Raw genomic sequence first — 17,916 nt, forward strand, 5'->3', positions numbered from 1 at the left:
AATATTTGAAAGTAAGAAATAATTATAAAAAAAGTTGATTTTTTAAAAATATATCTCCAGTTTTTTCATTAAAAGCTTACATCTCTCCTAATATAATAGAAGAAAGACAAAAAATGGCAAAGCGGAGGGAAGCTTGCAACCTATAAAAAATTGTGTGTGTAGCTAATAGTGCACTTTGTCATACGACAGTTAAGATTTCCTAACAAACATTTACAAGCCATTTTATAAGGTTCCAGTTTGAATGTTTTAACAACAGGTGCTTTCCTGGAGCCGCCACATGGATATGACCACCATCAATGGCATTAAATGGCTTGTTAACTTTGTTTTAAACAAGGGTCAATGAGGAGACAAGTTGTAGGATGTGGCATACTGGCAAATTGTAGGGAAATGGAGGAAATCGTCCCATATTTTTCAAACTCTGTAAGACCTTTAGGCGTAGAAGTTGTGCCATTTTAGAAATATGTGCTCCATGTTCACAAACAACCACCTTTGTCTCATCCTCCTGTGGCTGGAATAGACCATATAATTTGTGGGCATAAGGCAGCATAACCGATGGTCAGAAGTGCACGCATCCTGCAAACTTTCTATGTGTGTGTCTCATCTGGAAGCAATCACTTAACTGCTGTCCAAGATATCCTACGTTAATGTGGTGATAACTAAGACTTTTTCAAGCTGGATTACACAGCAGACTAAAACCATCATTCAAAGATATGCAGTCGGGGAAATAAGTATTTGATCCGTTGCTGATTTTGTAGGTTTGACCACTGACAAAGACATCAACAGTCTATAATTTTAAGGTTTAAGGGTAGGTTAATTTTAACATTGAGAGATAGAATATCAAAAATAAAATTCAATATATCACATTGTATAAATTATATAAATTTATTTGCATTTTGCAGTGAGAAATAAGTATTTGATCCCCTAACAACCATTAAGAGTTCTGGCTCCTACTGACCAGTGAGACGCTCCTAATCAACTTTTTACCTGCATTAAAGACAGCTGTCTTACATAGTCACCCTTATAAAAAGACTACTGTCCAAAGCCTCAATTAATCTGTCAGACTCTAACCTCTACAACATTAGCAAGACCAAATAGCTTTATAAGGACATTAGGGACAAGTTCATAGACCTGCACAAAGCTGGAATGGGCTACAAAGCCATAAATAAGACGCTGGGTGAGAAGGAGACAACTGTTGGTGCAATAGTAAGAAAATGTAAGAAATATAAATTGACTGTCAATCAACATCGATCTGGGGCACCATGCAAAATCTCTCCTCATGGGGTATCCATGATCAGGAGGAAGGTGAGAGATCAGCCTAAAACTACACGTGAGGGACTTGTTAATGATCTCAAGGCAGCTGGGACCACAGTCACCAAGATTAGGTGCTGTGGTCAGATGAGACAAAAATAGAGGTCTGTGGCATTAACTTGCCATGTTTGGAGGAAGTGAAATGCTGCCTATGATGCAAAGAACACCATCCCCACTGTCAAGCATGGAGGTGGAAACATGTTTTGGGGGTGTTTCTCTACTAAGGGCACAGGACTACTTCACTGCATCAATGGGAGAATGGATGGAGCCATGTACCATAAAATCCTGAGTGACAACCTCCTTCCCTCCGCCAGGACATTAAAAGCGGGTTGTGACTGGGTCTTCCAGCAAGACAATGACCCAAAACATACAGTCAAGGCAACAAAGGAGTGGCTCAAAAAGAAGCACATTAAGGTCATGGAGTTGTCTAACCAGTCTCCAGATCTTAATTCCATAGAAAACTTATGGAGGGAGTTTAAGCTCCTAAAAAAGAAAGCCTCAAAATCTTAATGATTTAGAGATGATATGCAAAGAGGAATGGACCAAAATTCCTCCTGACATGTGCGCAGTCCTCATCATCAACTACAAAAAACATCCGACTGCTCTGATTGCCAACAAGGGTTTTGCCACCAAATATTAAGTCTTGTTTGCCAGAGGGAGCAAATACTTATTTCTCAGTGCAAAATGCAAATACATTTATATAAATTTATACAATGTGATTTTCTAGATTTTATTTTTGATATTTTATCTGTCAATGTTAAAATTAACCTACCCTTAAAATAATAGACTGTTCATGTCTTTGTCAGTGGGCAAATTTACAAATTCAGCATGGGATTAATTATTCCCCCATTGTATATTATTGGAAAGCTGCACTGCAAAAATCAGCGAGAACATATCAATCGTGGTGCCATGTAACAACTGAAACGATGGTCACCATCCGGTCACACCACTATAGCTGAAAAACCTAGGAGATTAGGACAGTATCTAAGAACTTTATAAAATATATATATTTTATCTTTTTTTATCTTTTTTTATAGTGTCGTCATAGCTGCTTTTGTTTTTTTCAATGAAGAGATGTGATTACTTCTAAGCCAATAAAAATCCTTGGAAAGTTATGTTTTTATTCATAAGCAACAGATCCTTGAGACACAGCTGCATGGGAAGTGTTCTGATTTGCCTCCTTTTCTCACGGATCCCCATAGACTTGAATAGGCTTAGTCAGAGCCACAAAAAAAGACCCTATAGGATATGCTCAGTCTCACGGATCTCAATCTCAAATCCATGATTTTAATAGACTTGTGAAAAAATCCATTGAAATGTATGGTTCGAGCAGTGTTTAAGATTTAAAAAAAAAAAAAAAAAAAATCGGTCTGTATCAAATGAATGCAGGTCAAGATGCAGTTTGTGAACCAGCCATGTTTCACCGATATGGCTGCAATGGGTCACTGCTCTAAGTAGATTCTATGAAATACTAGCATTGGGTGCCACTGACATAGTAACATATCTGTTAAGATGCAGGTACTTCACCATAGAAATTATATAAAGGAAATAAATCGCTCTTAGGGCTCCTTCATACGTCCATGTTTAAACATGTAAGTGAAAAAATGGTATTGGTGCCATCGGTCTTTATCTGTCTGCTAGTTTTTTTTCTGGTATGGTTAAAAAAAAAAATTAAAGAGGTTGTCCACTACTTAAGCAGTGATGGCCTATCCTTAGGATAGGTCATCAATGTCTGATCAGCGGGCGAGTGATAGCCGATCAGCTGTTCTGTCGCCAGCGACTGGAACCGATCAGTTACAGAGCTGCACGGCGCAGATCCATCTACTGAATTGTTCAGCCGCCGGGTACTGCATAACTGTCACCTATCCCAATCAATAGGTCATGGCTGTTTAATACCCCACCACGGCCATTATATGGTAGACAGAGCTGCGCTGTGCAGCTCTGTAAATGGACGGTTCCAGCTGCTGCCAACACAGATAACAGCTTAACAGGTCACCAGGTTGAACACTTGCTACCAGATGTCACACCCACACTGATCAGACATTGATAACCTATCCTAAGGATAGGCCATCAGAGTTATAGTAATGGACAACTTGTTTAATTCTTGCTTTAACCATACCGAAAACACATACAGCACACAGATGGTACACAGATGTCACATATACTTACATAGTAACATAGTAACATAGTTAGTAAGGCCGAAAAAAGACATTTGTCCATCCAGTTCAGCCTATATTCCTATATTCCATCATAATAAATACCCAGATCTACATCCTTCTATAGAACCTAATAATTGTATGATACAATATTGTTCTGCTCCAGGAAGACATCCAGGCCTCTCTTGAACCCCTCGACTGAGTTCGCCATCACCACCTCCTCAGGCAAGCAATTCCAGATTCTCACTGCCCTAACAGTAAAGAATCCTCTTCTATGTTGGTGGAAAAACCTTCTCTCCTCCAGACGCAAAGAATGCCCCCTTGTGCCCGTCACCTTCCTTGGTATAAACAGATCCTCAGCGAGATATTTGTATTGTCCCCTTATATACTTATACATGGTTATTAGATCGCCCCTCAGTCGTCTTTTTTCTAGACTAAATAATCCTAATTTCGCTAATCTATCTGGGTATTGTAGTTCTCCCATCCCCTTTATTAACTTTGTTGCCCTCCTTTGTACTCTCTCTAGTTCCATTATATCCTTCCTGAGCACCGGTGCCCAAAACTGGACACAGTACTCCATGTGCGGTCTAACTAGGGATTTGTACAGAGGCAGTATAATGCTCTCACTTAAACACAGAAATGCAAAGGAGGCCTTATAGTCATCAGAATCCTCAAGTAAGCAGACGAGGGAACAGCATTCAAGTTAAAAGGGGTATCCGGAACTTAAAAAAAACCCAAAACACTCATTAATAGGCAGATAGTTGCAGCTTATGTGCTAGGTGCCATGCATCCCCTTCACAGACAGCTCCTGCTGGGGATTCAGAAGCCTCTGCTGACGTCACGTCTACAGAATGGAGGCTCCATTTCAGGTCTGTTATGTAGACTGGTGGAACGTTCAAGGTCATTCTGACTGACAGCTGGCTCTCCGGGCACAACGGGCAGGTAAGCTGCAATTACCTGCCTCTCAGTGCTTGGGTACATTTTTTGCTTTTTTGCAAAGTCCCAGATATACACTTACCATATATCCTACAGCAATTCTTTATCAGTATCACATTAGTAGGCAGAACTAAAATTTAGATTGTAGCAAAACTAAGTATCTACCTATGTGGAAAAGGCTATGTCGTCTGCATTAGTCATAATTCAGTTTACGTAAATACATACACACACACATTTTATATATATATATATATATATATATATACATATACACACACACACACACACACGCTTAATAATTTGGATAATAGTAGTAGCTCTTCAAATATAAAACTAACACCAACAAAAATAAGGGCTGGGTGTAGGTGGGCTGACAATAGGGACACCACGGACCAAGGGGAAAATGGCAAATGCCTAGAGGACCCTGTTCAGATCCTAAATGATCTGTGACCTACCTGACAGTGGAGGTTGGCACCCTAACACACGATGTGGCGCCACCACTCTGCGTCGACTGTCCCTTATGTCCCTATAACGCCCTGACCACTACCCAACACCCCAAAAACCTCCACACCATGCACACAAAGAGAAAAGGGTCTAAGCTGGGTAAACTAAACCTTAATAGGTTTTTGCCTACACAATGGGCCAAAAAAAATTACTCTAGCACAGCTTTTGAAAATGTGTCAGCCACATGTAGACACAATCTACATCTGATTAGGCTCAGGAAAAGTAGATATTCTATCAATTAATATTGTCTTGCTGATAATAACAAGAAAACAACGAATAGGTTATTTACCACTAGTCTGTTCCTTTTAGTTCAGGTCTACATATGTAATAAATATGACACAGAATAATATATCCCAGCGACCAATAACTTTACCTATTTTTGTCTAGCATGATAGGTTAAACACCTTATTGTTTTGACAATGAAACATACTATAACCAGGTGCTTATTGTCATAAATGTGCCAACATTTCAGCAGCAGCATGCGAGGAACACCACAATGGGTAAACTTATCTGGGTAAAAAGTGGCATTCTTTGTCCCAGTGTCCTTGTCCCAACGCGTTTCACCCCCTCCTAGTATAGGCTCATCAGGGGACCAGTTGGAGTAAGCCATAATAGCGGAAAATAGTATTTTTCCACATACTATTTTTCGCTATTATGTCTTACTCCAACTGGTCCCCTGATGAGCCCCTGAGTTATTGGTCGCTGGGATATATTATTCTGTGTCATATTTATTACATATGTAGACCTGAACTAAAAGGAACAGACTAGTGGTAAATAACCTATTCATTGTTTTCTTGTTATTATCAGCAAGACAATATTAATTGATAGACTATCTACTTTTCCTGAGCCTAATCAGATGTAGATCGTGTCTACATGTGGCTGACACATTTTCAAAAGCTGTGCTAGAGTAATTTTTTTGGACCATTGTGTAGGCAAAAACCTATTAAGGTTTAGATTACCCAGCTAGACCCTTTTCTCTTTGTGTGCATGGTGTGGAGGTTTTTGGGGTGTTGGGTAGTGGTCAGGGCGTTATAGGGACATAAGGGACAGTCGACGCGGAGTGGGGGCGCCACATCATGTGTTAGGGTGCCAACCTCCACTGTCAGGTAGGGCACAGATCATTTAGGATCTAAACAGGGTCCTCTAGGCATTTGCCATTTTCCCCTTGGTCCGTGGTGTCCCTATTGTCGGCCCACCTACACCCAGCCCTTATTTTTATTGGTGTTAGTTTTATGTTTGAATTTTTAGAATTGATTAAATATTAAAAGGTTAAATAAAGGTATTTTTAAGGGTTTTTTTCTTTTTTGGTTGTCTAAATAATATACCCTGGTTTATTCAGTTTGGTTTGCTAATAGTAGTAGCACCTACTGATCCATAATCGCTCCTCTTTCTATCCGATTCCTACCAGTCTGTTTCTATCAGAGTAATTATAGCAGTGTTAACTGTAGATAGTATCCAGTTCAATCGAAAAGTTAAAAATCATTCTTTAAATATAATTAATATTGTTTTTGGTGTGGTGCCACAATCCAGTATCGCCTTTCAACCGCAGCGTGTACTTTTTATAGTGGCATTACAAGTATGGTTTCACTGTTTCTCAAGCTAATTACCATTTCCACGCACATAACACACCAGTGTCCGGTACCAGGCCCAAATTCACACATGGTATAACTAAAATATAACCTAATAACCATCAAATGGATAAAACCGCAAACCAAGTGAAAAAAGAGGAGTTCAGTTATTATAAAAGGAAAACAATAAGCAGGATGCATGATCGTAAAAGCAAACACTAATAAAAAAATTCTGACATCCGTGACCCAAATATTGCATACGATTTAATATAAAAACTCTGTATTGTTCATTATAGAAGTAGAAATAGATCTGCAAATAATAAACAATTGTTAATATGGTAACTAAAACGCAGCACCAGTAAATGCCAAGTTACCACAATGTAGTTTTAATACCATATTACTTTGGTCAGAGGTTGCTAGATCAAAATTTAGACAATGGCTGATATTGGTTATGGAACAATAAAAAAAAGTGGAAGAATAAATAAGACCAATAACCCTGGGTAACAGGATTTCCTCTTTTCAGATTGAGATGAATCGGGGTTCTTCTATCCTGAAAATCACAGCAGTGTTGACATTGCATTAATACAGCCAGTGATTAGCTGCAGTGGTCACAGGTCCGTGTCGAAAATGTAATCACTCAAGAAGAACAGAGACTGGATGGAGATGGAACCGAGACTGGTGGGGGACCCATGAAGTGTTGGAAAGGGAGCAGCAGGAGGTCCATTTTCTTTATTATTACATGGCACATGGAGTGAATTTAGAAGTCCGGACAATCTCTTAAATCTTTTGTTTTAGGCTTCATTTATAATTATTCCATTACACTTTGTAATTTTAACTAACATTATACCATGAAACATTTTAATGCACAATTTCTTTTCCCCAGGTCACATAATTAGGACACCTACTGCAGTATAACTACAATGAAAACCAGCAAAGCTAAATAAATGTAGTCCATTAACAAAACTATATAAAGGCATTGCCTTTAATATGATTATAACGCCTTATTACCTTATGCACAGGGACTATTAAAATACTAAATCAGATGATGAGACCAAAACCGCAAACTAATGTAAGCAGGAAAGGCAGCAAATGCTTTCCAGATGACATCAGTCTGTGACAGTCTGGCCCGTCTCTTGTAAGACACTTTTCCTCCTTTCATAAAGTTTACTTCTTTCCGTGTTAGTCGACTTAACCAACCCATGGGGGAATTGAAAGCCATATGAGCAGACGTTAACTCCACAAATACCAATAGTGCCCGAACAGCACAGACTCCAGCGTCAGAGGTCAGAGAAATTACTTATGTGAAGTCACAGGCTTCTTTGGTGCACGTAACCTCACTTAGAAGCCGAGACTGAAAACCAATCCTAAAATAACTGGTGAGTCACCTCAGAGAATGAAGGTATCTATGACACTGTGTTTCCAAATGAAAAATACATCTCACTGTTCCTGGTCTTTCATTTGCACAAGAACAAGGTACACCGTGGTTCAATCTGTTCTCAGACTTTACATTGAGGGATTTTATTTCAGACAGCGGCTGAAGAAACAGCACAAATCACTGACTCAATGCCAAATAAACATTATTATACCAATATTCCTGTTTCCTGGGAACGTTTCAAAGACAAACAAATAAAAGGTCCTGGGAAAGTGCTGTATTCTACCGCTACACCCTACAAAGTATAATACCTGAAATTGCCACCTGCTGGAATATTTCCTTCTGAAGAGCCAACTTCTGGATGTTCATTTTATGTTAAACGTTTTCCCTCTTACCCGTCCTACTACTCGATTTCTAAATCTGTTCTCTGTTTGGCAGGCAAAAAAGGAGCTTGTGGTCCAGGACTTACGACCTGGCTCACTTTGTGGAAAGGTTAAAAAAGTATCATAAAATAAAGCAAAAACCTTGCATCTGTGCCACAGAGATTTAGGAAATGTTCTAATGCTATTAAATTTTTCAACCCAAATAAATGGAGACTGAGTGAGTTCAATGAGGGGAGTAAAATGGTTACAAAATATCTTACATTTGTTATACAAGTTTCGGGATGGACGTCGACATAGACAGCAACATGAAAGAGGTTGTCGATCCCAAAACATCTCTTCTAGTACATAAATATAGTAGCTCACATTAAAAAAAAGCTGTCAAGGGACAACTATCAATGACTTATCCTTAGAACAAGTCATCAATATCTGATAGGAATGGGTTAGAGATAAGGTGATCGCTTTGCACAACTCTGGTCAACGGTCCTTTGGCATGGACAAGAGCTAAGTAAATTTCCTTATCTTCCAGAATACTAGACTCTGCTCAGCCATGAGCCACACAGGTGACATGACATCAGGGTGGCAAATCAAAAATTGTGTGTGGAACTCGGAAGCTCATGAAGTTCGTGCAGCTCTAATCCATGGCCAGAAAACACTGACCTGGACCATTGTTGCAGAAAGCGATCCATTGAATCTATAAAATGAAAATGATGACCTATTCCATGGATAGGTCATCAATGTTAGCCTTGGACAACCTCTTTGAAGCGAACCAGGAGGGGCAGGATAATCATGCTGAGCTATAAGGCACAATTGCACTTACTGAATAGATTCCTTAAATGTTAATCAAAAGCTTGTCTCTCTAGCTCATCCACCAGGAATGTCAGCCATTTCTCTCCAGCTAAAGAAGGTCGATAAGGTTGGCTTTTTCTGTCCCTCTGACTAACACTATAGGGGTGGACCGTCTAATGAGTGCAAGTTCTTCAGTTTTCATATAATACAATACAAAGACGTAAAAAGGTAACCTAGTTCTTGAGTCTTCTCAGTCACCAGCCGAGAATTTTCCCAAATAAAAGGTGAATTTCTGCAGAAATTTTAAATAACTATACTGCAGAGTATGAGAACAGCTGTAGTCTCTTTAGAATGGAACTGTTAGGATGAGACAGAAAAATTGCATTTGCATGCCAAGCTTACCTTTGTTGGGCCATTTCCATGCACTAGAACGGGGAAAGTATCGTACTGAGTATTCTGTGCTCTTGCTCTCCCATTTTCAAAATGTAAAACAACTTCATCTGTCAGAAAAGGGAAAAGTGGAATATTCGGAATCACTGTATGAAGTCATATACAGAGTCTGACGTGCACAGCAACTGAATGACATTTAGAGGATATAAACCAAATTTAAAATCTGTAGCAAAATGTTAAAGAATTTTACTCTGAGAGATTCAGATTTTTTACTCTTAATCGGAGAACGGCATAATGTAGGGGTAGAGACTCCAATTCCAGCAATGTGTTATTTACTAGTCTGCTTGATAAAGTTTCGATAAAATCACAGTTCATCATCAGCAGGAAATCATTAGAGGCCAAGTGGTCAAGCTTATTCACAAGCTCTGTGTAACCCCCACCTATCCACTGACTGTCATCTTTCTGCCTATGCACAGAAAGCAGCCAACCAGTGGTGTGGGCGGGGTTATACAAAGCTCAGCATTCAGAGAACTGACAGATCTGCAGTAGAGAAAGCTGTGACTATCAGAATGCCAGTAAGCAGCTCAGTATGTCAAACATCATCCCGGAATCAGGATCTCTGCCCCCAATATCATGCTGCTGTGAAATAGGATAGCAAAAACCTGGTGACAGGTTCCCTTTAATGTATATGTTATAACTGCCTCTAGCCATCCACAATGCATTAAAAGACAATACACTTAACAGGTTTTTGCACCAAAGTGAAATATGGGTCTTCCAGCATTTTATGTCAATATAAGGACACAGAACTCCCTTCCACTCCATTCTCAATATACCCAAATATATATTTGTACAGAAAAGTGGTGTACTTTCTGGACTAGGCTAGTTTACCTTTATGCTATCTGTAACTGCTTTATGTGCCCATTTTCTTCTTTATAAAACAAGTAAGTAATAACAATTGTTAAAAATAAATAAAAACCTTCACTCAATATTTGTGATTTATTTTTGTTTTGGTTTTTATTTAAAAAAAAAAAAAGTTTCAGAAAATTTTTTGTTTGCAGCCAAAACTTAATTTAAAAAACCCACTTCCCACTAAATTCATTGATGGCCAGGGTGTCCACTAAAGCAATCCATTCCCGTGTAGATTCACACAGGTTAGAATGGATCTTGATGTAGATTCTAAAAGCAGCCGAATACCCTGCGAAACGCGTTCCTGTGGACCCTCCATTATTTGACTGTATAACATCGCCATTCTTCTAGATTTAATCCACGTAGTGTTTTCCTGACAAACGCGCTGTATCCGCAATAAACCAGCAATTTGCATTTACTGAAATTAAACAAAAAACAGTTTGTCTTACCAACCGCTCCATTTAGATTTTGAAAAATTCGAGACTTGTGGTCCAAGGTGATATTTATCTGTTCCTGTTAATAAATAAATAAATAAATAAAATAGTAATAATTTGCTCTTCGAGAAGTCAGTGTTTTTTCCTGGCATTTTCCATTACACTGTACTACATTGTGACCGTCTCAAATGTGTTATTAGCTTGGAATTGGCAGTGGAAGAAAGACATTTGCCAAGACTGGGAGAGAAACAAATAAGTGTCAGAATAGAATGGAGAGACTCAAGGCTTTGAGACTTTATATAAACATGTCAGTATGAAAAAAACGATATTATGTCTACACGTGTTCAATATAACACTTATCTGATAAATTCATATACCTAAATTATCAATCAGCAAATATAATTGCAACAAACTGGAAACAAAAGGCAACTAAACCTATGGTAGTCATTTTCTTGTCATAACAATTATTTGGGTTCTACCGTTAATCCGATATGAAATAACAGACTCGTTAAGATTATTATTTATCAATAGGAGGAAAAAAAAAGTACACCACATACTGTTACCGTATAAAGAATGCTATAAAGCATCTTCTAATAGAGGCAAGTAAAAATACCATCTGGTGAGCCTCCAGGTAGGACCGCGAGTCATGAGTTGGCAGCAGTTACAGAAAAAGACAGCTCATTTTTTATTACATAGTTTAGTTAATTCTCCTTCATCCTGTTCAATTCAGACAGAAAAAAAAAAAAACCCACAGACTTATTTATTCCGGACTTCTCATTCACTTTTACATGAAAAAGAAATTGGTATCAAATTTAACATAATTTAAGCAGCAGATGGACTTCTCAATGGTACACTGGCCAGAGTACAAAGGGGGTGATGGCGGGCTGTTTATGTCTGAGGACTCGTGAAGACTTTGGAGAAGTGCCATGAAAAGGAAACAACTCCAATTACATGTTGGGTCAATGTAAGAAATTTATAGAAACTGTGGAAGGATGATTATGTACACAGCAAAACTAGACAATTACGGTACTCAAGAAACGTGGCCCTTTGTGATGAATGTTAACTCTTTCTGCACTTGCTCCTCCATTTCTATAAAGCTTTCCCTAGACTGCTCTCGAAAAAATGAAATGGTGCAAAAGTTTTACACAACTCATTGCACAAAAAAATTGTCATCTTTTTTCAGCTTTCATAGTGGCATGCAAAAACACCACTTTTTTTATTGGCGTCTAAATGTCTGAAGAACCCATCAAAGCACAGAACACGGCCATGTAGGATCGCGTCAATTAACTGCCGTGTTTCACAAATATAAAATTATATCAAAGATGTTTTTCCATAAAATGAAATGAGAGAATTCATAATAAACCATTTTCACTAAGTGAAAAAGGAGCTGTAACATGATCTTCTGGGAATGATGAATTGCAGCACAATTTTTACATGAGGATTTTTATTACTCATACATTATTCATCAGCTCAATGCTGAAAAAAACTTTTAAAAGAAAATCACCAAAACACCATCATTTTTGGGGACAAATGCACAAAGTTTTTCAAACTTGCAGAACAATATATCTACTAATATACTATACCATATGGGCTAATAAAGTCCACTTTTTTCATCATTTATTGGAATGCTGCCTCTTTTTTCTTTTTTATTTATACAAATGGATATCATTTGTTTGGAGGGCCCTGCACCCTAAATTCTTCTACACGGTGCTGTTCCATTTTTTTATTTTACTAATATACTTGTCTATTTCCCATGCTAACATTCTACTGCTACCCACGAAAGTGTTAGCTCAGATGGTACCAAATAGCACTTCTTCCATTAGGAGGACAGATCACTATTAGTGATGAGCGAGTATACTCGTTTTCCTGAGCACGCTCAGGTGATCTCCGAGTATTTGTAAGTGCACGAAGATTTAGTTTTCATTGCCTTAGCAGCGAGATTTACAGCTGATAGACAGCTTGAATACATGTGGAGATTCCCTAGCAACCAGGCAACCCCCACATGTACACAGCCTGGCTAATAGCCGTAAATCATGCAGCTGAGCCAACAAAAACTAAATCTCTGAGCAGTTACAAATACTCGGAGACCACCAGAGCGTTCTCGGGAAAACCCGAGCAACAAGTACACTCACTAATCACTATAGATGAAATATCATTATGAACATTGTCAAGAAAAAGGTTAAATTTAACATTAGAAGCAATATCTATCATGTCTACAGAGCGCCTGCATAAAATAACACAAAGGGGGAATTTATCAAGGGTCTTGAAAATACAATAATTATATACACTGCTTAAAAAAATAAATAAAGGGAACACTTAAACAGAATATAACTCCAAGTTAATCAAACTTCTGTGAAATCAAACTGTCCACTTAGAAAGCAACACTGTTTGACAATCAATTTCACATGCTGTTGTGCAAATGGAAAAGACAACAGATGGAAATTATTGGCAATTATCAAGACACTCAAAGGAGTGGTTCTACATGTGGGAACCACAGACCACATCTCAGTACCAATGCTTTCTGGCTGATGTTTTCGTCACTTTTGAATGTCGGTTGTGTTTTCACACTCGTGGTGGCATGAGACGGACTCTACACCACACACAAGTGGCTCAGGTAGTGCAGCTCATTCAGGATGGCACATCAATGCGAGCTGTAGCAAGAAGGTTTGCTGTGTGTCAGCGTAGTGTCCAGAGGCTGAAGGCACTACCAGGAGATAGGCCAGTACACCAGGAGATGTGGAGGGAGCCATAGGAGGACACCAACCCAGCAGCAGGACTGCTACTGCAGCCTTTGTGCAAGGAGGAACATGAGGAGCACTGCCAGAATCCTGCAAAACCCTCCAGCAGGCCACAAATGTGCATTTATCTGCACAAACGGTTGGAAACAGACTCCATGAGGATGGTCTAAGTGCCTGACGTCCACAGATGGGGGTTGTACTCACAGCCCAACACCGTGCAGGATGCTTTGCATTTGCCACAGAACACCATGATAGGCAAATTTGCCACTGGCACCCTGTGCTCTTCACAGTTGAAAGCAGGTTCACACTGAGCACATGTGACAGACGTGACAGAATCTGGAGATGCCGTGGAGAGCGATCTGCTGCCTGCAACTTCAACTGCAATTTCCCTAGCAACAAGAAAGGAAAATAACTTTAGGTGCAGTGTACTGAAGAAGACATGTTGAGAAATACCCCTAAAAGGGATCGTCTCATACATTCACACACTTAATCACCTATCCACAGAATAGGGATAAAAATATGATTGCTCTGAGTCCAGCTGCAATGACCCTCAAGTTCAACTATTCTCAGACTGGAAGTGAATTCTGAGCACTGAAAACACATGACATATGGTTTAGTCCAATGTAGATTTTCCTAAGGTGAGGGCTCCTCCTGCTCTTTTCAGTGTAGCTTGTGTAGATGTATACACACAGCAGCTTGTCAATCACTGGAGTGTGAGGGGAGAGCTCTCCATGAATACACCATAAACTAAAGGTCCAAATTCATTAAGTCCAGCAATTTTTGACGGGATGTGTTGGAGTCACATGCTCCTGACTCATTAAAAGGCACACACCACATAAGTGAATCAGGCTCATCTGATAAGTGGTATGTGCCTCGCCAAAAACCTTACTCCTTCCAGGGACTGGAGTAATATTTCTGGTGTAAGGATTTAGACAAGCTGTAGAGCCATGCACCTGTCTTATTCCACCTCACCTGGGGGAAACTGACATGAAAACGCCAAAAGTTGCAATATTTTTGTACAACTGTATTTTGCAACTTTTCAAAGCGTTTAAGGGCAGAATTCTGGCGTAATCACTTTGATGAATCAAGGCCTGTGTGTCTGTGTAGGTTTCCTTTTTATTTTTGAACATTCCAAGGAGTCAAACACCACAGCATTTTTGTGCCCATTTTGGCAGCTCTGAGTACAGACGTATGGCTACAAAAGACAGAAAACACAGAATTGTAACTCATTCAACAAAAACAGAGGTACCAGTGCCTTTGGTTGCTTACCCTTTGGAGCTGGTCTATGTAAATTTTAGTATAAAAGAGTTGATCATCGTCATTGTCTTGTAATGTCCATTGCTGAACAATTTGCTGTACATTTGATAAATATCCAATAAATCCTGAAATTCAAAACACATCATTTCCATCACGTATTACAAAGATATCTGCATTCTATAAATTCACAGTTGTATTTTATTAAGTCCATTTGTAATATTTATTTAGTCCAAAAAATACTGTATTCAAAATTAATAAAGACTTGTTCAAATGTCCATGTTCAGCATGCATCAGGGAAAAGAGTCAAATCCGCATCAAAATCTATGGATCTTGCTACTGATTTCCCTGCAGGAAACTTCCCTACTCAAAGGGTCTTCTCAATATTAGAAGTTATCCCCTATCCTTGAGACAGGGGATAACTTCCTGATCACTGGGGGTCCAACTGAAGAGCCCCATACAAATAGAGCAATGATCGACCATGCACACATTTATTCTTATGGGAGTGCGGAAAACCAGCTGTGCTTGGCCATCCTCAGTGGTCCCAATAGAAATTAATAGATTTAGCATGATCGACCAATGCTCTGTTCATAAGCAACTCTTGAAGGCCATCTGTTCTTGCCATCAGTGGTCCCAGCAGCCATACCCCAGCGAGAGGGAATAAGTTATAAATTGAGGATACCCCTATAAGATAGCAAAACAGGCGAATATCATTAAATTAACTTTTACTTTGTGGTTTTTTTTCCCCAAATTTAATTCTGGGCAGCGGATTTTGCTTTTGCCTTCCAGATGAGCTACAGGTAAATTTGCACAAATTTGGAATCAACTCAAAAAAAGGGCAAAATCACAGAACGATGTCATAATTTTTTGTTTTGCAGGGTACAGCCAGGCCCTTTAATGTTGGCTTGGGGAACTGGGATGTCTGTCCTTATAGGGTGCTCCTATATAGTGCTGATCTAATAATATGGTGGTCACTATTAGGCTTTAAACCAGACACTCTGCACTACTTCCCTGATCCTCTACCACTTGCTGCGCGCTCTTCACTTTATAGCAAGTACCGTTGTATATACATACATGGAGTGATGTCTCTGTTTTGGGATGGGTCCCAGTGAATAGTGACAAGCTAGAGATATGTGACATAGTAGTGCAAGGCAGTTTTAACCCCTTAGTGACAGAGCCAATTTGGTACTTAATGACAAGGCCAATTTTTACAATTCTGACCACTGTCACTTTATGAGGTTATAACTCTGGAACGCTTCAACGGATCCTGCCGATTCTGAGAATGTTTTTTTGTGACATTGTTCTTCATGATAGTGGTAACATTTCTTCGATATTACTTGCGATTATTTATGAAAAAAAACAGAAATATGGCAAAAAAATTTAAAATTTTGCAATTTTCAAACTTTGTATTTTTATCCCCTTAAATCAGAGAGATATGTCACAAAAAATAGTTAATAAATAACATTTCCCACATGTCTACTTTACATCAGCACAATTTTGGAAACAATTTTTTTTTGTTAGGGAGTTATAAGGGTTAAAAGTTGACCAGCAATTTCTCATTTTTACAACACAATTTTTTTTTAGGGACCACATCACATTTGAAGTCATTTTGAGGGGTCTATATGATAGAAAATAACCAAGTATGACACCATTCTAAAAACTGCACCCCTCAAGGTGCTCTAAACCACATTCAAGAAGTTTATTAACCCTTTACGTGCTTCACAGGAACTGAAACAATGTGGAAGGTAAAAATGAACATTTAACTTTTTTTAAAAAAATATTTTACTTCAGAACCATTTTTTTTTTATTTTCACAAGTGTAAAAACAAAAATTTAACCATAAATGTTGTTGTGCAATTTCTCCTGAATACGCTGAAACCCCATATGTGGGGGTAAACCACTGTTTGGGCGCACCGCAGAGCTTGGAAGAGAAGGAGCGCCGTTTGACTTTTTCAATGCAGAATTGGCTGGAATTGAGATCGGATGCCATGTCACGTTTAGAGAGCCCCTGATGTGCCTAAACAGTAGAAATCCTCCACAAGTGACACCATTTTGGAAACTAGACCCCTTAAGGAACTTATCTAGATGTGTGGTGAGCACTTTAAACCCCCAGGTGCTTCATGGAAGTTTATAGCGTAGAGCCGTGAAAATAAAAAGTCACATTTTTTCTACAAAAATGATCTTTTTGCCCCAAAATTTTTATTTTCACAAGGGTAACAGGAGAAATTAGACCACAAAGGTTGTTGTGCAATTTCTCCGGAGTACATTGATACCCCATATGTGGGGGTAAACCACTGTTTGGGCGCACTGCAGAGCTTGGAAGAGAAGGAGTGCCGTTTTACTTTTTCAATATAGAATTGGCTGGAATTGAGATCGGACACCATGTCGCGTTTGGAGAGCCCCTGATGTGTCTAAACAGTAGAAACCCCCCACAAGTGACCCCATTTTGGAAACTAGACCACTTAAGGAACTTATCTAGATGTGTGGTGAGCACTTTAAACCCCCAAGTGCTTAACAGAAATTTATAAAGTAGAGCCGTGAAAATAAAAAATCCTTTTTTTTTTCCTCAAAAATGATTTTTTAGCCTGCAATTTTTTATTTTCTCAAGTGTAACAGGAGACACTGGACCCCAAAATCTGTTGACCAGTTTGTCCTGAGTACGCTGATACCCCATATGTGGGTGGGGGCACTGTTTGGGCACCCATCGGGGCTCGGAAGGGAAGGAGCGCCGCTTGGAATGGTCTGCGGGCATTATGTTGCGTTTGCAGAGACCCTGATGTACCTAAACAGTAAAAAACCCCCACAAGTGACCCCATTTTGGAAATTAGACCCATCAAGCAACTTATCTAGATGTGTGGTGAGAACTTTGAATGCCCAAGTGCTTCACAGAAGTTTATAATGCAGAGTTGTGAAAATAAAAATAAAAAAATTTTCCCACAAAAAAGACTTTTAGCCCCCAAGTTTTTATTTTCACAAGGGTAACAGGAGAAATTGGACCCCAAAAGTTGTTGTCCAATTTTTCCCAAGTACGCTGATGCCCCATATGTGGGGGTAAACCACAGTTTGGGTGCACGGCAGAGCTCGGAAGGGAGGGAGCACCATTTGACTTTTTGAGCACAAAATTGGCTGTGGGGTTTAGAGACCTCCTGTTGTACCTAAACAGTGGAAACACCCCAAATCTA

The 17,916-nt window shown here is 39.1% G+C and overlaps 1 protein-coding gene across 2 annotated transcripts in view; it reads right to left on the minus strand.

The window, feature by feature from the left end:
• The window catches only part of PLOD2 (procollagen-lysine,2-oxoglutarate 5-dioxygenase 2), a 229,774-nt gene that overhangs the window by 69,995 nt on the left and 141,863 nt on the right, over nt 1-17,916 (minus strand). For both annotated transcript variants that reach the window (XM_077290813.1, XM_077290812.1), the window contains exons 5-7: nt 14,751-14,863; nt 10,759-10,822; nt 9,416-9,513 (exon numbers count right to left, since the gene is read on the minus strand). In XM_077290813.1, coding sequence (XP_077146928.1) covers nt 9,416-9,513; nt 10,759-10,822; nt 14,751-14,863 — 275 coding nt within the window. The remainder of the gene's footprint in view (nt 1-9,415; nt 9,514-10,758; nt 10,823-14,750; nt 14,864-17,916) is intronic.

Source organism: Ranitomeya variabilis, chromosome 2, assembly GCF_051348905.1.
Source record: "Ranitomeya variabilis isolate aRanVar5 chromosome 2, aRanVar5.hap1, whole genome shotgun sequence".
NCBI lineage: Eukaryota > Metazoa > Chordata > Amphibia > Anura > Dendrobatidae > Ranitomeya > Ranitomeya variabilis.